General features: G+C 43.9%; 1 protein-coding gene across 1 annotated transcript in view; it reads right to left on the bottom strand.

Moving 5' to 3' along the window:
* LOC143289344 (dynein axonemal heavy chain 2-like) overlaps nt 1-20,000 on the bottom strand; it is a 152,572-nt gene that overhangs the window by 56,296 nt on the left and 76,276 nt on the right. The window contains exons 38-52 of the mRNA XM_076598345.1: nt 18,552-18,677; nt 16,623-16,841; nt 15,698-15,815; nt 14,060-14,337; nt 12,133-12,291; nt 11,136-11,380; nt 9,465-9,663; nt 8,481-8,705; nt 7,669-7,773; nt 6,495-6,683; nt 6,115-6,200; nt 4,779-4,909; nt 2,411-2,560; nt 1,746-1,913; nt 1-12 (exon numbers count right to left, since the gene is read on the bottom strand). The exon at nt 1-12 is cut by the window's left edge and continues 149 nt beyond it. Coding sequence (XP_076454460.1) covers nt 1-12; nt 1,746-1,913; nt 2,411-2,560; nt 4,779-4,909; nt 6,115-6,200; nt 6,495-6,683; nt 7,669-7,773; nt 8,481-8,705; nt 9,465-9,663; nt 11,136-11,380; nt 12,133-12,291; nt 14,060-14,337; nt 15,698-15,815; nt 16,623-16,841; nt 18,552-18,677 — 2,410 coding nt within the window. The remainder of the gene's footprint in view (nt 13-1,745; nt 1,914-2,410; nt 2,561-4,778; nt 4,910-6,114; nt 6,201-6,494; nt 6,684-7,668; nt 7,774-8,480; nt 8,706-9,464; nt 9,664-11,135; nt 11,381-12,132; nt 12,292-14,059; nt 14,338-15,697; nt 15,816-16,622; nt 16,842-18,551; nt 18,678-20,000) is intronic.

The raw sequence follows: 20,000 nt of genomic DNA, 5'->3' as shown, positions 1-20,000 counted from the left end.
GCTTCTTCAGATCTGCACATGACCCACACAGCAGCAGTCATGAAGACATTGCACATGACCCACACAGCAGCAGTCATTAAGATATTGCACATGGCCCACACAGCAGCAGTCATTAAGATATTGCACATGACCCACACAGCAGCAGTCATGAAGATATTGCACATGACCCACACAGCAGCAGTCATTAAGATATTGCACATGACCCACACAACAACAGTCATTAAGATATTGCACATGACCCACACAGCAGCAGTCATTAAGATATTGCACATGACCCACACAACAACAGTCATGAAGATATTGCACATGACCCACACAGCAGCAGTCATTAAGATATTGCACATGACCCACACAGCAGCAGTCATTAAGATATTGCACATGGCCCACACAGCAGCAGTCATTAAGATATTGCACATGGCCCACACAGCAGCAGTCATTAAGATATTGCACATGACCCACACAACAACAGTCATTAAGATATTGCACATGACCCACACAGCAGCAGTCATTAAGATATTGCACATGACCCACACAACAACAGTCATTAAGATATTGCACATGACCCACACAGCAGCAGTCATTAAGATATTGCTCATGACCCACACAACAACAGTCATGAAGATATTGCACATGACCCACACAGCAGCAGTCATTAAGATATTGCTCATGACCCACACAGCAACAGTCATGAAGATATTGCACATGACCCACACAGCAGCAGTCATTAAGATATTGCACATGACCCACACAACAACAGTCATTAAGATATTGCACATGACCCACACAGCAGCAGTCATTAAGATATTGCACATGACCCACACAGCAGCAGTCATTAAGATATTGCACATGACCAACACAGCAGCAGTCATTAAGATATTGCACATGACCCACACAGCAGCAGTCATTAAGATATTGCACATGACCAACACAGCAACAGTCATTAAGATATTGCACATGACCCACACAGCAGCAGTCATTAAGATATTGCACATGACCCACACAGCAGCAGTCATTAAGATATTGCACATGACCAACACAGCAGCAGTCATGAAGACATTGCACATGACCCACACAGCAGCAGTCATGAAGATATTGCACATGACCCACACAGCAGCAGTCATTAAGATATTGCACATGACCCACACAGCAGCAGTCATTAAGATATTGCACATGACCCACACAGCAGCAGTCATGAAGATATTGCACATGACCCACACAGCAGCAGTCATTAAGATATTGCACATGACCCACACAGCAGCAGTCATTAAGATATTGCACATGACCCACACAGCAGCAGTCATGAAGATATTGCTCATCAAGCTGCTGGAACGGAACACAGTCTACTCTTTATTCCACACTATCAGGGCACAGCTTCTCTAAATCTATGAATCAATACATAGCAGCAACAACAGAAGTAGTACTCTTTGTAATAGCAGTAGTACAGCTAATTGTTACATATTCTCCATCCATTTCTGTTAGTTCAGCTTTTTTTTATTTGTGGATGAATACGTGTTGAAGTAGTATGATAATAACGCAAATAATGTTGAAGAGGAATATGTTTGGCGGGTTAGTTCTCTACTACCAATACAACTGCATGGCTTCTCTTCACCAGCTCTTCAGAACAACACATGTGGTAGTTGTAGTAATAACCACAGCAGCTGGAGCACCACCACCACCACCACCTGTAGAAGCAACTGTAACCACTGATAATTTCAGACTTCTTTTTTTGCTGTGTAGAACATTACCATCTCTGAACTCTGGCCTCCCGTAGTGCTTGGTGACCTCAATCTGGAAGGTCTTGTATTCACAGATGAAGGAGGCCAGGCGACTCAGACTCTGACGTCCACTGCCGCCGATGCCCACCAGCAGCATGTTGCCCCGGGGCTGGCGGATCACCCGCACGATCTTGGACACTGCGCCACAGTGAAGAAACAAAACACTACTTACAGCACGTCTTTCCTGTGTTCATGGGGTGACTGGCATCACTAACTTACTTCTTCAACACTGACACACTTTTTGACATACCTTGGTTTGTTGTTTTTTGGTTGTTGTTTTTTTTAGCATCACTACCCATTACATCTGCAGCTCAGTCAGTCTCATCTTTCCATCGCACAATTCATTTGAGAATGCTTTTCTTCCACATCAAAGCTCTGACCAGGAGATTAAAATATCCTGTGGCATGAGTGCCTGCACTGGATAGTATACCTTGTCTGTACAATAACTGTGCTGGTATTTACTTGAACTGTGTGTAAAAACCTAATACACGCTAAACTGTATATAATAATAATAATAATAATAATAATGGATACTTTTATAGCACACTATCCAGAAATCTGCACTAGGTGCTTTACAAAAAACGCTTTTGTTAACATAAAACAATGTGCTATATGTGTGACGGTGCTGCACTGACCATGCTCCATGGCGTCACGGAAGAGGACCAGGTCCATGAACACCACCCCAGGGGAGTTGTTGTAGTCATTCAGGTAGTTGGACATGCACTTCTTCAAGGCTGCCCCATCCGTGATCTCCTCGTAAAACTGCTCAGTGCTCATGTAGTCCCCTGCACAACACAAAGCACAATCATGACTACAAAGCTGACACTCACAATCACATGCATGTGGACACACACACACACACACACACACATGCATATACAGAGTTAAAAAACTTTTTTTAAAGTGAGAGAGACTGAATGCACTAGCTGTGACATAATGGCAAGGCTGAGGTCTACAAAAAAAACTATCGACCAGCTCCCAAACAAACAGACTACATTTCCTTCATCCTGAATTAGCTGTCTCAGAGCAAAAGTAAACAGGCCTACGTCATTTTATACAATCCCTCCCTCCCGCACCCTCACCACACACACACACACACTGCCCAGCTGTGCTGTCTGTACAGCCTGGAGGTTTCCATTTCAGGACACTTCACAACCAGTCATCACATCCGCACGCCAGCACACGAATACTCTGCCTCAAACCATTTTCTTTTTTTGATTAACTGATATGGATACTTATATAGCGCCTATCCTCAGTTGGAGACCAAGCTCAAAGTGCTTTACACACATGGGGTCATTTGCACAACTGGCTGACTACCTGGGTAGAGCCAACTGACGGCTGCCACTGGGCGCTCATCATTCGTTTCCTATGTCATTCAGTCATACTTCAGGCATGCACACATACACACTCAGACAGACATGTAACATTTTACATGTATGACTGTTTTTGTTTTTTGTTTGTTTTTTTACCCAACTATGTAGGCAGCCATACTCCGTTTGCGGGGGTGTGCATGTTGGGTATGTTGTTGTTTCCATAACCCACCAACACCTCATCCCTTCCAAATATGCCGAAATCCCGCACGTCAGAAAAAAAGAGTCAGTATGCCAAATTCAAGTTCAACAGTGTAATCTGTCCCTTTTGATCTCCTTTGTCTTTTATTTCTGTCTGTTACTTTGCTTGCACCGGACTGTAAGGCATGGTTAGCGTGCACACAGAGTGGGGTACCATGCTCCACAAAACCCCGTTGTTAGCACCACTAAAACATGTGGGCATGTTTTGTGGTTCATGACAGACTGGCAGCAGATAGAATATGGGGACACTTGCACACTTCCCTCATGTATGGAATGCGTAACAAAGGGTGACGTAACGCACAACAGAGCTCTTGAACCTCTATCCCTATTATTTTTCTGTTTAGTCATGGAGCCAGACTTAGTGATCATCCACTCCAGAGTGGAGACCGCCACCACATCCCTCCAGCGACGGTCATCCATGAATCTGCCAACACCAAAGACCGTGACACGAACTCATCCCAAGTATATAAGTAGAGGGAAGCTCTTCTTGGCATTCACATCATATATGATAAATTGTTGATACCTTGCTTTGGTAGAGGGTGCATGCTGGTCAAGAACCTCTGTCTTCACCCTCCAGTAGAGGGGAGTTGAAACTGAGGTCTCCATGACAGAAGGCCGCAGAATCTAGGGAAAGGTTTTTGTATTGTATTGCAGTCATTCTCAGGCTTGGGACTACGTGACAATGCTGTACCTAAGCTTCTTTTCATAATATATCCAGGGGTTAACCAGACCCTAGAGATACAGACATCTGCAGTGTGTTAGTCAGGAAATTTGAGCAACCACACCCAAAGATGCATCTGTGAAGTTGGTGATACTCAAATGCAAGGTCCTACTCTTCCTATCTGAGCCAACAGCGCACAAAACTCTGGGCAGAAGCCAGCTTCAGCCCGAACCAACCTAGCCCTGCTGGGACTCCAATCATCATCCTCCCAGTCATCAGTCTGTGATGCTTATGACTTTGCCATGGCATGGATCCCTGATTACTTATTTTGCATGCATTTCTGAACATGCAGTGGGATCTCATGCCTTACTTACATCCACGCTGGGACTGCTATGCCCAGTGGCAATTCTTACCAACATTTATAAAAGGCATCACTTCCACAAATAGGTCACCAACTTTCCAACACCTGAAGAACCAACCAGCCAATGGTAACCAATTTCATGCCATTCAAACCACAAGCAAACTCTGCAAAAACAGCTTCCACTGAAAACCTTGACTGTGGTAGGGAAAGAACTGAAAAAAGAAAACAACCTTTTAAGACAGAAAAAAATGTCAATGAATACTTATCACGACAAAAAAAAAAAAAAAAAGAAAGAAAAGAAATTGTTAAACAAAAGGAAGGCATTCAGCACCATGCACTGCCCATGCATGTCCAGCCCAAAACAAAGGTGCATGGGGATGCAGTCTGAGTGAAGAGCAGAGGTCACGGACCAAAGAGTGGGGGCTGCTTGTTCTGACACATGCTGCTGAGTGTCTGGTTGAAGAGGGAGCCCAGCTTCTCGCCCAGCACCACCAGAAACAGATCCATGTCCTTCTGACTCACCAGGCGATCCGAGAACACACTACACACCACCCACACCACACTCTGCGTCATCAGGTGATCAGAGCACACTACACACCACCCACACCACACTCTGTGTCATCAGGCGATCAGAGAACACACTACACACCACCCACACCACACTCTGCGTCATCAGGTGATCAGAGCACACTACACACCACCCACACCACTCTCTGTGTCACCAGGCGATCAGAGAACACACTACACACCACCCACACCACACTCTGCATCACCAGGCGATCAGAGAACACACTACACACCACCCACACCACACTCTGTGTCACCAGGCAATCAGAGAACACACTACACACCACCCACACCACACTCTGCATCACCAGGCGATCAGAGAACACACTACACACCACCCACACACTCTCTGCATCACCAAGCAATCACAGAACACACTACACACCACCCACACCATACTCTGCGTCACCAGGTGATCAGAGAACACACTACACACCACCCACACCACTCTCTGCATCACCAAGCGATCACAGAACACACTACACACCACCCACACCACACTCTGCATCACCAAGCGATCACAGAACACACTACACACCACCCACACCACTCTCTGCATCACCAAGCGATCACAGAACACACTACACACCACCCACACCATACTCTGCGTCACCAGGTGATCAGAGAACACACTACACACCACATTCTGCATCACCAGGCGATCAGAGAACACACTACACACCACCCATGCATCCCTAACACATCAGAAACCTAGGCAGAAGGTAGGGGAGTGGGGATCTGCATGCATGAATGCATTTGTGCGTGTGTGTGTATGTGGTGTTCAGCCAGCGAGCCCCAAATGCTTATGTAAACACAAAACAACTAACGCTGTCAAGATGACAGTTACTGATGCAGATCAGCAGCAAAGTCAGCCTGGGACCCACTACATATGACTGATGTAGATGAAGGGAGTAAGGGCCAGATGGCCAGACAGTGATCCTGTAGGAAAACGGGTGACAAAGGTTGGGGGCATTTGGCAAAATAACGTCTGCAGAAGAGCTTGCTGACATGTGTTCCTCATAAAATGACACCACAGTCAACGACAGGCTGAAGGCAGAAGCTATGCCAGAAACGCCACACTTCTTAGACAGTGACACATTCAATTAGGGCCATGGATGGTGGTTGTTAAAACCAGTCCCAATCCAATCCATGGCCTCGCAGTGACATCAAACAGCATACCGGAAGCACTCATGAGTCCACAGCTTTGTGAGAGCATCCGTCGTGTCGTGGTGATTCTTATCTGCTCTCAGCAGTCCCTGGAACACCTGTGAACATTCATCAAACAAACAACATGACTCACACATTGAACACACGTGTTTTGGTTTTTTATTTGGAGGAGGGGGGTTGGGGGGGGGGAGGAGTCTCATACTATTCGGACAGCGTAAACATCATACATCATCACCATCTACCTATGGTAAAGCATTCCTGCCTGTTATGGTCTCCTCCAGACCCAAAGTCAGAGTTTCAACATTAGTATCTTCAAAGACTATTGTAGTTTGAAGCAAAAACTGTGGCCTTAAAGATGCATTCATGTTGTCAATCCCCTGCAGATTACTCACTCTTGAAATATCTCGGAGATTGAAGAGGTAGTGAATCTTGGCTGGCGTAGGAAGGAACTTGCTGACCACAACCTCATACATTTCAATGGTGGCCTGCGTCAAGGTGTCAGCAATGGTCTTCACTTCCTCATCAAACTCCACCAACTTTTGGCTGATCATGCTGCCATAAATCCGCTTGATCTGGGACTCCTAATGCACAGCACAGAAGAACAGCTAGTCAAAACAGCAACAGAAACAAATGCCTCAACATAAATAGTCAAGCTTTATATATATATATATATATATATATATAGACAGAGAGAGAGAGAGAGAGAGATACATATACATATATACACATGTATAGTGTGTGTGTGTGTGTGTGTGTGTGTGTGTGTGTGTGTGTGTGTGTGTTTATGTGTGTTATAGGATTCTTGTAGGATAAATGCTCCATGAATTACAATGATTATTCTCAGAAGCCAAAACAATTAATCAATCCAGAAAACCAAAATCAATTTCTTTAGAAAATGAGTCAAACTGTTGAGGCTGTGGGCAAATGAAACAATGCGAATGTGTTTATGATTTCCCACTGTGTTCTTTTTCTTTACATTGAAAACAGCTGTCAGCTGACTCACACTGTCTCAATAACTGGAGGATATTGTAAAATACTGAAAGCTGAAATATACTGACCTGCAGCTACTGCAGAAGAACAGATAAATCAATAATAATCATAATCAAAATAATAATAATATGTTTATTCAACAGTGTCTAATGAAATTATTTTGCTCTAAGAGCTTCAAAATTACAACAGTTCCAATTTTAAAAAAATATATATACATCATCCATCAAAACATGCAGGTCAGTCCAACAAAGTAAGCAAACATGATGAATTATCACATGACATTGTATCAAAAGTACTTATCAAACTCAATGTATACAGTAAAACACCCCCAAAACCAAATTAAACATCCAAAAATCAATCATATACATCACAACCCCTTAACAATGCAAAACCCAACTACAACACTCAAAAATCAGTCCCATTCTCCCTCCCTCCAAAATAAACAAAATCTATACAAATTAAAAAAAAAAAAATTTTTTTAAAGACAAGGAGGATTATTTCATATCATTGTGCAAGACCACAGGGATGGGAGGAATGAAAAGAACAAGTGTTAGGCATGACGGAGGACCATCCTACCTGTGGGAAGGTCATGTTGATGAGGTTGAAACGGCTCTGCAGACGCCTGGAAATGACCATCCGACCCCCACCAGGGGGACCCATCGCTGCTACCAACAGCATGTCCTTAAAAAAACACGAGGGAAAAACCAAATCAATCCAACCTAGAGTGAGTCAATTTACTGCTGGCTGTGCAATTTGCAGTGTGATCAAAACTGCAAGGATCCTCCACTTCTGCGCTCGGGGTGAGTCTTGTCAAGGTCTTCAGTGTTGGCGGATTCATGGGGGACTACCAATGGAGGGGCATAGTGGCGGTCTCCACTTTGAGGGAGACGCTCACTCAGTCTGGCACCGTAACTGAACAGTTATTGTCGTCAGTAGGGAGTTAGTAGTTGGTGTCCTCAGTACATTAAATCAAACACCACTGAAGTGACTTAGCAACAGTGCAAGGTCTCTTCTGGTATGTGGCCTGCTGGCGATCTAACATCAATGGTCCACTGTGGACTGCTGGCACTGGTGCTGCGACAGACGAACCCGGGTGTGGCTATGTATGGGTGACTCAGAATGAGCGGCATGGGAGAAATGCCACTGAAACGGTGCAGATGATAGGGCAGCACACACAAAAACAAACCCCCCAAAAACAAACCAAAAAACCAAAAAAATACTGCAAGGATCTGAGCATGCTTGCACAATTTAACATGCAAGAACAGACATTCACCATTTACCATGTGGATAGAATATAAGACACTTTGTACGCATATAATCATTATACACACTCTCTCATTCTGACAGGTACTTGTACATGAGCAAAACCTTTCATTTCTGTCTCTCACCATGATCTTCTGCGTGGCCTGGGTTTTGCGGTTGTACCAGAAGCCATAGTCAATCCAAAGTTTGATCAGCTCCAGCGGTGGCTGGGAACCAAACGTGTCCTTAGCCGGCATGTTGAAATCGTCCATGACGGTGATCAGTTTCTTGCCCCCCACAGGGACATAAACTCCTTTGGTTCGCTTCTCCACACGGCTCTCAATGATGTCCTGCACGTTGTTGGAGGAGGTCTGAAAATTAACACAGAAAGAAAGTGCTAATCAACACTGCTTTCGTATCTGTGATCCATAAGTCCCACAAAAAGAGATGTTTGTTTTCTTTCCTCTACAGTCAAATTAAGTAAACATACTTGCCATTTGGTAAGGGGAAAAGAAAACAGAAAAATGACTTGCAGAGAAAGTCCACCATGCTGGGATAATGTGTATCACTGGCATGTCAACAGGAGGGTATGGTGGGAGGGGGGGTGAGTGGGGAAGGGGTGGCACTGGGACAGACTAACACACTGACCTGCCTCAAACTTCCTTTCTCAGTTACAGCTTTCCAACTGTCCATGTCAAACATGCTTCTTCTCACTGTACTCAGTCTACACTATTCAAGAACTGTCTAATGAGAAGAAGAAAAGGAGATGGGAAGAAATAACAACCAAGTGGGCCAAGAGAAAAAAACAACAAACAACAAAAAGAAAATGAGAAAGAGGTAAAAAAAAAAAAAGTAAAGTGAGAGAAAGGACTTCAGTCCTTAAATTTCTTTAACTTCCTTTATAGATATCTGCAAATGAAGTCCGAGTCCATGTTGTACATTTCAGAATTAACAATCCTTAAAAATCTGAAAGCATCCACAGCTCCTTAGCACTTAGCTACTGGCCAAAGGTTGCCGCAGACAAATAAATCACAGCAGTAGACAGATCTTGACCACTGAACACATACAGTACATGTACAGACTTGTAAACTTTGGCAGATAAGTGAAACAGCAGAGAACTACAGACTAACTCGAGCAGACATGTTGACGGTGAGGACATTGTACTCTTTCTGGTCCAGCTGACCCACACAGGCCTCAGCCACAGAGGTCTTCCCCGTGCCCACCGGACCCACAAGCATGACGGGATTGCGACAGGTGATCAGGGAGCTGATCAGGAACCTGTAGCGCACTGTGTCCACCGTTGGCACAAACTGCTGGAAAAATGGCACTCTGCAACAGCCCATCATTTCTTCATGTCACACGTGTTAAGCTTTTTCTTAGTTCAATTCCACAGGACACACACACACACACACACACACACACACACACACAAAGCACCTGACAACCTTCAACCATTAGCAGACAGAAGCACATTCAAGGAGACAATGTGAATAGATGTTTATCTTAACCCCTTGCCTGCTGAACCTTTTAGCAATTTTGTCATTCCTGTTTGCTGAGAAAAAACTTGGGGTTTCCATCTAAGCTGCACTACTTCCTCAAATACAAAGACATGCATGATGATTGCTCATACACTGTACTTTAAAGAGAATAGAAAGATATTATGATTCCATTATATAACTGTTTTCATTGTTAGCCTTAAATCCGAGTCAAAGAAAATTTCCAGGGAATCAAGTGGTTAAAAATTATCTGCATCACAGCAGTCAGTTCCAGGATTCCAAGTCAAATTTGTTTTTGTTGGGTGCCTGTGGCCCAGTATTTCACCAGAGCTTGATGAAAAAGAAACTCACTGCCCAGCTGTGTATTGGCACCCAGCCAACAGATAACACCCCTATCTCCCTCTGTTCCACACCCCACCCCACCCCCCTCCGCAGGTGGCAAGCCTTTCCCCCGGTCCCTTTCCAGCTGCACGGGTAGATTGACAGTGATGGTGCTAGCAACTGGATCATGTTCACTGTCACTTTACTTGGCCTGCTACAGACACAGACTGAACAGTCTTGGGCACAAAACTTACATCACTGTTACTTTTACTCTGTGTCACAAAGCGGGTTGTGACTGTTAAAACCATAATCCAAATCTGCACCTGAATCATCACCCTCACCGCGATACAGACTTTCTTCCCCACTGTCCATATCTTTCAGTCTTTCCTGAGCTACTTCTACGGCTGTAAACCTTCTAAAAATTTGCTGAGATCGATCTTTCCTAGACAACACCATTTTGACCAACCATGTATGCAAGTGACTTTGGAATTTCCTACTGCCTATGAGTCATGCACGACAGATCATACAAGTCCATGGGGTGTAAACAGTCTTCAAACATTTAGAAGACAGGGAGAAACAAAGCAGGCAGTTTCCCTTTAACTATTGACCGTGATGAAAACTGGACGTGAGAGTTAAGTCCTGTAGGTGTTTAACAGTGCAAAAAAGGGACCAAAGTCTCACGGCCCAAGGCAGGCAATGGATTAAAAACACAATGGGTCTAGGAGAATGCGCAAAATCATAAGCTGGAGTTAACCATTCCAGTAAGTTTAAGAACACAGATGGAAAAAACAAGGATTTGCATTCACAGTTGTAGACATAAATGCCTCGTGCAGAAATCATTTACAAATAAACTCAACCCTTTTTTTTTTCAGGGTTTGTGTGTGGAGGGTGGCACTGTGGTTTTTGGTGGGCCATTAAAAAAAAGCACACACATACATACACACACACACACACACACACACGTTTGTAAAAGCATGATCTTACTCCGGATTGTATCTCCATCCTCCCTTCAGCTTCTCATCCCAGTGGACCCAGCTCTTGTTCTTGGGGTCCACATAGTACTCGTACACTGAGTCCCTGGTGGGGATGGTTCCGTCGTTCTCACGGATCACGTTGTCAATCCTCTTGCGGCCCTCCTCATTCACAGAGCAGCAGATGGACCAGATCATGCAGAACATAAACCACAGCTCCACAATGCGTTCCAGGCTGTCTGGGTCAGCTGGATCAATCTGTTGACAATGAGCAGCGTCACTACAACACTGCCGTTTCTCACTCCTTGTGTCTTGGGTTCATCCATGGGGATTCCAGATTTCTAATGAGTATGACCCACTTTACAAAACTGCTTCTGCTACAAGAAAGTTCACCACTGACCATGATATAGATGACTGACAATCCCCCTGAAATGTTTACTTTGCAGAGCCGTTTCTCATATTTGTTCAAAGATCATTGTTTCAGCAAAAACTGACAATCTAAATCCCTTGCATGCTCATCACATTTTTCTTAGCGTGTCAGTGTAATGCCTAGATGATCAGTTTTCTTCCCTGCAAGCAGAACATACTGGCTGTTATCTTCAACACCATGAATGGCTGAATGGAGTGGACAAGCAAATGAACACTGCAGACATCTTTAAAACAACCTCCCGATTCCACCAGACAGCTAAAGAAAGATATGGGGGATGAGAGAGACAGAAAAAGGTGAGCACAGTTGAAAACAAAAGCTGCTGACCTGCTTAAGCCTGTAAGCAAAACCTGGCGGAACTACATGGACTGTGTAGACTTCACAAAGCTATACCAAGTGAGAGAGAGTCTGTAAGATTCACAATATCAAATACAAAGGGATCCCCACTTACGTAATCTAGAGGTAATCCCACAAACACCTAACTCTTCCACAGAAGATGTTGATGCAGTTACCCTAACTATAACACCAGCTGTGGTCTGCCTACACAGCCACGCCCTCCCCCAGTGCGCCCTGCACTTCTCACCCCATTTTCCAAAGTGCCCAAGCAGGTGAAGAGCTTGCAGAGGGAGGCCACACCATTCAGCTCAGCAATTGGAACCAGTTCTTTGCAGTTTTCGTTCCGGAACTTCAGCATCTTGGTCAGCCATTTGGAGAACAGGTTTTTGAGCAATGCTACAATCTCCTGCAACAACAACATTCACACACACTGCCTGTCATGTCACTGTGTAACCTGTTCACCAAACAAGAGAAACAAGGCCTTCAAGATTTGTGTGTGATACCCACTTTATCAAACACAGCAATGGTACATTTTAAAAACTGGGATACAATGAAGGAGATCATTTTGAAACTGGGTGTTATTAACTGCACACTGCTGTGACCTTGACCACTGACACCCAACTCTGAGAATCAGACACATTTGAAAAAAACAAAAAGCACTGTTATCTTAACTTTAAAGTTTCAGTCTTTACATAGATGAGTCAAAAAAGCACTTTTATCCACAGTACCTCTGCAATGGTTTTTTTTTTTTTTTCAAAAATACAAAGGTTCTAGTTCACATACGTCAAACAGCTAAGAAAAACATTTTGCACAAAAATTACATCAGTCAGGCTGATGTCACCAAGGACTTTGAAAGGGTGTTGTCATCAGAAACACACACTCAAAACACTATTTTCAGTTGTTCATCAGACAAAGTACTGTCTGAAATATACTTTGAAACCATTTCAAGTCTATTTCATATTTTGGAGATGATCTTTTTCTTCAAAATATGTCTTGACAGATGCAACAGCCTAGTAGTTAGTGTTGACAATGTGAGGGTCTTGGGTTTTTTCCTTCCTTTCTTTGTTCGTAGGCTGCAACTCCCACATTCACTCGTATGTACACAAGTGGGCTTTTATGTGTATCACCATTTTTACCCTGCCATGTAGGCAGCCATACTCCATTTTCGGGGGTGTGCATGCTGGGTATGTTCTTGCTTCCATAACCCACTGAATGCTGACATGGATTACAGGATCTTTAATGTGTGAATTAATAATCTTCTGCTTGCATATACACATGAAGGGGGTTCAGGCACGAGCAGGTCTGCACATACGTTAACCTGGGAGATCAGAAAAATCTCCACCCTTTGCCCACCAGGCACCATTACCAAGATTCGAACCCAGGACCCTCAGATTGAAAGCCCCCATGCTTTAACCACTTGGCTATTGTGCCTGTCAGTCTTGGGCTTGAATTCTTGTCATGGAGCCCTGTGAGTAAAGGATGGAGATTTTTTCAATCTCCAGGGTCAACAGATATGCATACCAGTGCTAGCACCAGAACCCCATTAGTGTGTACACATTTGCAGAAGATCAAATGCGCATGTTAAAGATCCCATAATTCATGTCAGCATTTGGAGGATTGTGAAGCAAGAACATATCCAGCACGCACACTCCTGAAGACAGAGTATGACTGCCTACATAGTGGAGTAAAAATGGTCACACAAGTAAAAGCCCACTTGTACAAATGAATGAATGTGGGAGTTGCAGCCCACAAGCCCTGAAGAAGAGAACACATCTTGGCAAACTGCTGACAGAAGTTTATCAACTGCACCACTCACATCATGTCAGTTCACTTCACATGACAAGAACAAAACCACCAGCCAGCTTCAAAGTTTCAACACAGACAGAATTTTATACTAGCTTTTGGCTTGATCTCTTCCAATGCGACAAGATGGCGTGAACTGTGAAAAAATAAAAACACCCCAAAACCATAGTTAAAGGCAGGCAGAGGAAGCTCACAGGATCTATTTTGTGCTACAAGTCAGCTGTACAATGTACTGGCTCTAACACTGGCCAGCAGCTGTATAAAATGAAAAATTAGAAGGAAAAGCAAAGAAACTGTGGCTTTTGTGTCCCCCACCCCTCCACCACACAAACCTTCAAGAGCCTGTATGTGAGCGACCCAGCATAACTCACAGGGTTTCCAAGTGAATCCAGCCAGCTGTGGACATAGGGTTCCCATCCAATGTCCTGGTAGTCATTGAACACCATCCCACAGCGCGACACGGTGGCAGGGGAGGCCACTGCCAGGTCCTCCACCTCAAACAGCAGCGACACCTGTTCAGGCATGTTGATACGCTCGCCGTTGATGAGGGTCAGGATCTTGTTGTCGTCCATGACAGAGTTCATGCTCTCAATCCACAGGGTGTCCACTGGGCCGTCAAACACGATCCACTTTTCGTCCGGCCTCTCGTCTGTCAGGGGTCAGAAACAATGGAACAAAAACATGATGACTCTTTCATGAACACTCGGAAAACTCCACTTACTTTTTTTTTTTTACACAAAACAATAAATGTGAGAGTGAAAAATATGAAGTAAAAAAAAAAAGTGAAAGTCTATTGTTTGCCTTTTTCAGTTTCACAGAAGTGTCAAAGTGTGCAGACTGACCCATATATGCAACACATCTGCTAAAAGGAAAAAGGACCAGATGACTGCCACAACATGTTTGTCAGGAACTTAAACACGTACCACAGGTATGTATGAAACATTAATGAAATGCGGTAAATAAACTAAATAAGCAGATCAGTAAATACAGTCAATATATAACAGAAAAGAAAGATACACAGAAAGCAAAACTGTGGCAAAAACGAACGTGAAAGAGTAAACCTAAAAAGTAAAAGAAAATGTAAGAGAGTGACAACTCTCTCTCACTCTGACCAGCAACAGGTATATAGACATATGTAGAAGTGAAAGAATGACAACCATGACACTGCCATGCTCTGCCATTCAGTATTGTATTGTATGGTATTGTATTACTCTTTTTTGTCATGACAGATTTCTCTGTGAAATTCAGGCTGCTCTCCCCAGGGAGAGCACATCGCTACACTAAGAGTATGTTTTCCTATCAAAGTGGATTTTTCTATAAAATTTTGCCAGAGACAACCCTTCTGTTGCCATGGGTTCTTTTACATGCATTAAGTGCATGCTGCACACAGGACCTCAGTTTATCATCTCATCCAAATGACAAGCACCCAGACCACCACTCACGGTCTAGTGGAGGGGGAGAAAATACTGGCGACTATGGGATTCTAACCAGTGCGCTCGGATTCTCTCGCTTCTTAGGTGGACACGTCACCTCTCAGCCAACACTCCAGCAGAATCACTCTCCATTGGTGTTCAGTTCTTTTCATAAATATTTCCATGATGAAAAAAATAGAACACCATCCAGGAAATATCTATTATACTCAATATCTCTTAATACTCCAATTTCTGTCTCAGCATTAGTCATTGTTAGAAACAACAACAAACAGGAAATAAATTAATTCACAGCAGCACCTGATTTACTGCCGTCTGAAGTAGTGATGTGATGTGTCATGTGATACAAATGTGTCCAGTATTCAGACCGGAGTGATCTAAGACAGCATACTTGTCAGAACAGGCTCTGTCACTGTGGCATCCAGGAGACAGAAGCACCCACCAGAACCATGTTATGACTTTGTCTAATCCAGAATGAATATGTGCAATACCATGATCACATTGAGAACGTAACTGCTAGCAACTTGGAGCATCAAAGTATGCACAGCAAAATCTGTCACCAACTGATCAGCTCCCTACCGGCACACGTATTTCGCATGACGCTGGAGAGAACTCCATCTGCCCACTCCCCAGAGCCCAGGTCAAACTCTCCATACAGCTCTGCCAGTGACACGGCCTTGGGGTTCAGGGGGAAATCCTGCAACACAGCAGTCCCCATTCAGTTTCTGTTTCTCAAGGAAGCATCACTGCGTTCAGACAAATTCATGTACACTCCACCACATCTGCTAGACAGATGCCTGACAGCAGCATAACCCAACCCAGGCCTTGAGGGCATGCTTCTATATTTGTGTACCTGTCAGAGTGGGTTTCTTTTTTTAATGTCATTTTGCCAGAGGACAACACTTTGTTGCCATGGGTTCTTTTTTAGTGTGCCAAGTGCCTGCTGCACACATGACCTCAGTTTACCGTCTCATCCGAAAGACTAGACACTCAGTTTGATTCTCCAGTCAAACTTGGGAGAAAGGGCAAGAGCAGGATTCAAACCCAGACCCTCACGGACTCTGTCTTGGCAGCTGAGCGTCCTGATATTCTGCCAGCTTCCTCTTTCAACTCAACAAATCCTATATCACAAAACAATATCCTTTAACTGTATGATCAAAGCCTTCCTGTATCCACTGTGCTTATTATCATACATTTATATGTGTCAATTTGTTAAGATAATCTTGCATGTGGTATTGTGTCACTGGGTCAAAAAGTCATCAATTAGTGTAATATATTTCAATACACCAGCAGTTCATTTCTTTCTGTTATGAGCCTCATCAGGCATTCACAATGCAAATGAACAAACAGCCTAAGTAACTCATTTCAACAATAAGAGAACTGAGCCTTTGTAATTCATTTCAACAATAAGAGAACTGTCTTCATCCAAATTCCATGTTTTTCACTCCACAAACTCAATGGTTACCAGTGCCTGTAACAAAACCAGGGGTGCACCCCGACCCACCTTGACGATCTGGAAGTCAGGGTCCCCGGCGTCATGGAGGCGGCCCATGGCTGCCTGCAGCACCCTCCAGGCCACCGTCTTGCCGCTCTGAGTGCAGCCCACCGTCATGACGGAGTGGCGAGACAGCTTGGTCTCATACAGCTGGATGATCTTGGTCAGGGTGATCTTGGTGACCTGCAGCTTGAGCGCCTTCAGATCCTCTTTTAGGGCGTTCTCCAGCTGTCAGGGAAGGTGGGACGCACCACTCAAACTCCTTTTTTTTTTTTTTTTTTTAAATGACCAGGCCGTTCTGCCCCATGTCAAGTGGGGATGTGGGGGAGGTGGATATACAAAAACACAGCAATGACTGACAACACATGGATGTCAAGTGTGGAGGCGAACAAGGAGGAGGTATGGGGGTACAATCTGAAAACACACTGGCGACAAAAGGAGCAGGCAGTGGGTGGGGGTTATACGGAGAGGATAATAGGACAGCCAGTCAAGGATGCTAAGGAGGGACACACAGCAAGGTCATCAGCACAGGCCCTTGGGCGGGACTGCATTCACCATCTTAGCAGTACTGTACTTTGCGATGCATTAAGAATTTTGAAATTAAGAAAGTCTGCGCTGATTCCATAGATGCAGGAACATTCTTGATGTTGAACTAAAACTTAACTCTTAAGCCCTGCTTATGTCCTTGCATGCTGTCATCATTCCAAAGTGTCAAAACAATGACAACAAAAAACAGCCCTTCCAATATGACCTGATCAGTAAGTGTAAAGCTTCCATTATGGCAAAGTTTTAAATGATTTATTTCAAAAAGTACTTAACAGCTCTTCCAATGCCAATATGAATCTTCCATTACAGCAAAACATTTTTTAAGTACCTACAAACACATCCTGCTCTGCCACTTTTGAAGCTTCCAGCAGAGCAAGGTATTTCAAATAAATGTGGAAACTGACCAGCATCCGGTTTAAAGTGATGCATTTCTTTCAGATTCTTAACCCATTCCACCCCACAGCTACATGCCTGCTACATCTCCCCTGGGCCAGCACAACATGAGACCACTGCAGAAAAAACAAGGTGGTTCACTAAAACAGCAAAAATCAATACAGAACTGTAATTGGTCAAGCAAAGCTTTGTTTTCATGCTTCCAGAATCCATAAATGGTTCTTCTTCTTCTTCTTCTGCGTTCACTCGTATGCACACGAGTGGGCTTTTACGTGTATGACCGTTTTTACCCCGCCATGTAGGCAGCCATACTCCGTTTTCGGGGGTGTGCATGCTGGGTATGTTCTTGTTTCCATAACCCACCGAACGCTGACATGGATTACAGGATCTTTAACGTGCGTATTTGATCTTCTGCTTGCATATACACACGAAGGGGGTTCAGGCACTAGCAGGTCTGCACATATGTTGACCTGGGAGATCGTAAAAATCTCCACCCTTTACCCACTGGGCGCCGTCACCGTGATTCGAACCCGGGACCCTCAGATTGACAGTCCAACGCTTTAACCACTCGGCTATTGCGCCCATCATAAATAGTTCAATTTAGAATGCCAACTGTATCAAGCAAGAATGAATGAAATTAGAATACTGTATTAGTACAAGAATGCCCATACCTGGTCCACAGAGGAAGTAATCATGATATGAGTTAACTCATACCTGGAGCAGATTAAGTTAAATCATTCTTTTATCTTTCTTGATTACTCCACTGATGCCTTAAAAAAAATGTGTATAGTTTTACGTGTAATTAATCTCCCATGACTTTATTGCTGTCCTCTCCCTTCTCCTTGGACCATTTTAACATGTCCTTCATTTTACAAGCTTAGAGCTTTTCAACTGCCATGAAAAATGGAATCAAATATAATGAATTATTAATAAACAGGTCCTGCTCTGCCGATACGACTTTTCCATGAGGGCAAAGTATGAAACAAGTGAGATAAGTACCTTGGAGTAATCCACAGTGGATGTCTCAATCCCAGGGAACAAGTCAGACATGATGCCATTGAAGAGGGGGAGGTCAGCGGAGGTTAGCTTGGGAACGTTCATGTCTTTCATGGACAGCAAGATCACCTGACGAACAGAACGCTGTATATTGTAGGCTGTTCTGAACCAGAAAGTGACTGAACATGTGTGTTATCTTGATGGGCATGTGCTAGGTTGTGGATGTGCGTTCAGTATCTATTGGGATAACTGTTTCTCGCTGTCCGCACTCCGTTAAGTCATCTACTGTGGCATGGTTTATTCTGTATACTATTTTTACGCATGTATGTGCATGCATGTGTGTGTGTGCATGCGTGAGCGTGTATGTGTGTGTGAACTCGGAACTCATTTAATTGTCGTAAAACCATCATAGGAATTATGGACACTATAAACTAAACACAACAAGTGGTGTGTGTGTGTGTGTTTGTGTGTGTTTGCATTGTTTTTATTCTATCTATTTATCTATTATTGTTGTTTTACTTTTATCTTAAAATGTAATTATTTTTTTTACCTGAATGTTTTCATGTTACATACTGATTGATGTGTGTTTGGTGATCAGGGAAATGTGTGTCAGTTACTCATTCATTTTCTCATTTCGCTTTAATATTTGTTGACAAGCACTGGAATGAGCCAAAAGAAATTGTGCTGTTCTAATTGCTTGAAGAAGATAATGAAGTATTTTGAACTGAATCAAACTGAATTCAAAATTATGTGTGTTTGTGTGTGTGTGTGTGTGTGTGTGTGTGTGTGCGTGTGTGCGTGTGTGCGTGTGCATGTGTGTGTGTGTGTGTTTGTCAGTACAACAAACAGTTAATCTGACAATAAATGGTTTCAGTCAGTCAGTGTGTGTGTGTGTTTGTCACTGCTGTACTGTCTAGCCAACTGCTGAAGTTTGCTTCAAGCATGGTGTGAGGGCCAGGAAGGTGTCAGTGATCATGGCTTTGTCAGCCACTGGTTCCTGTGATCATGGCTTTGTCAGCCATTGGTTCCTGTGATCATGGCTTTGTCAGCCATTGGTTCCTGTGATCATGGCTTTGTCAGCCATTGGTTCCTGTGATCATGGCTTTGGCTGGCTGGTTCCTGTGATCATGGCTTTGTCTGGCTGGTTCCTGTGATCATGGCTTTGTCAGCCGCTGGTTCCTGTGATCATGGCTTTGTCAGCCATTGGTTCCTGTGATCATGGCTTTGTCAGCTGCTGGTTCCTGTGATCATGGCTTTGTCAGCCGCTGGTTCCTGTGATCATGGCTTTGTCAGCCACTGGTTTCCTGTGATCATGGCTTTGTCTGGCTGGTTCCTGTGATCATGGCTTTGTCTGGCTGGTTCCTGTGATCATGGCTTTGTCAGCTGCTGGTTCCTGTGATCATGGCTTTGTCAGCCGCTGGTTCCTGTGATCATGGCTTTGTCTGGCTGGTT

This window comes from Babylonia areolata, chromosome 13 (assembly GCF_041734735.1).
Source record: "Babylonia areolata isolate BAREFJ2019XMU chromosome 13, ASM4173473v1, whole genome shotgun sequence".
Taxonomy (NCBI): domain Eukaryota; kingdom Metazoa; phylum Mollusca; class Gastropoda; order Neogastropoda; family Buccinidae; genus Babylonia; species Babylonia areolata.
Note: the sequence above shows the minus strand (reverse complement) of the source record. Positions and strands in the feature narration are given on the sequence as shown.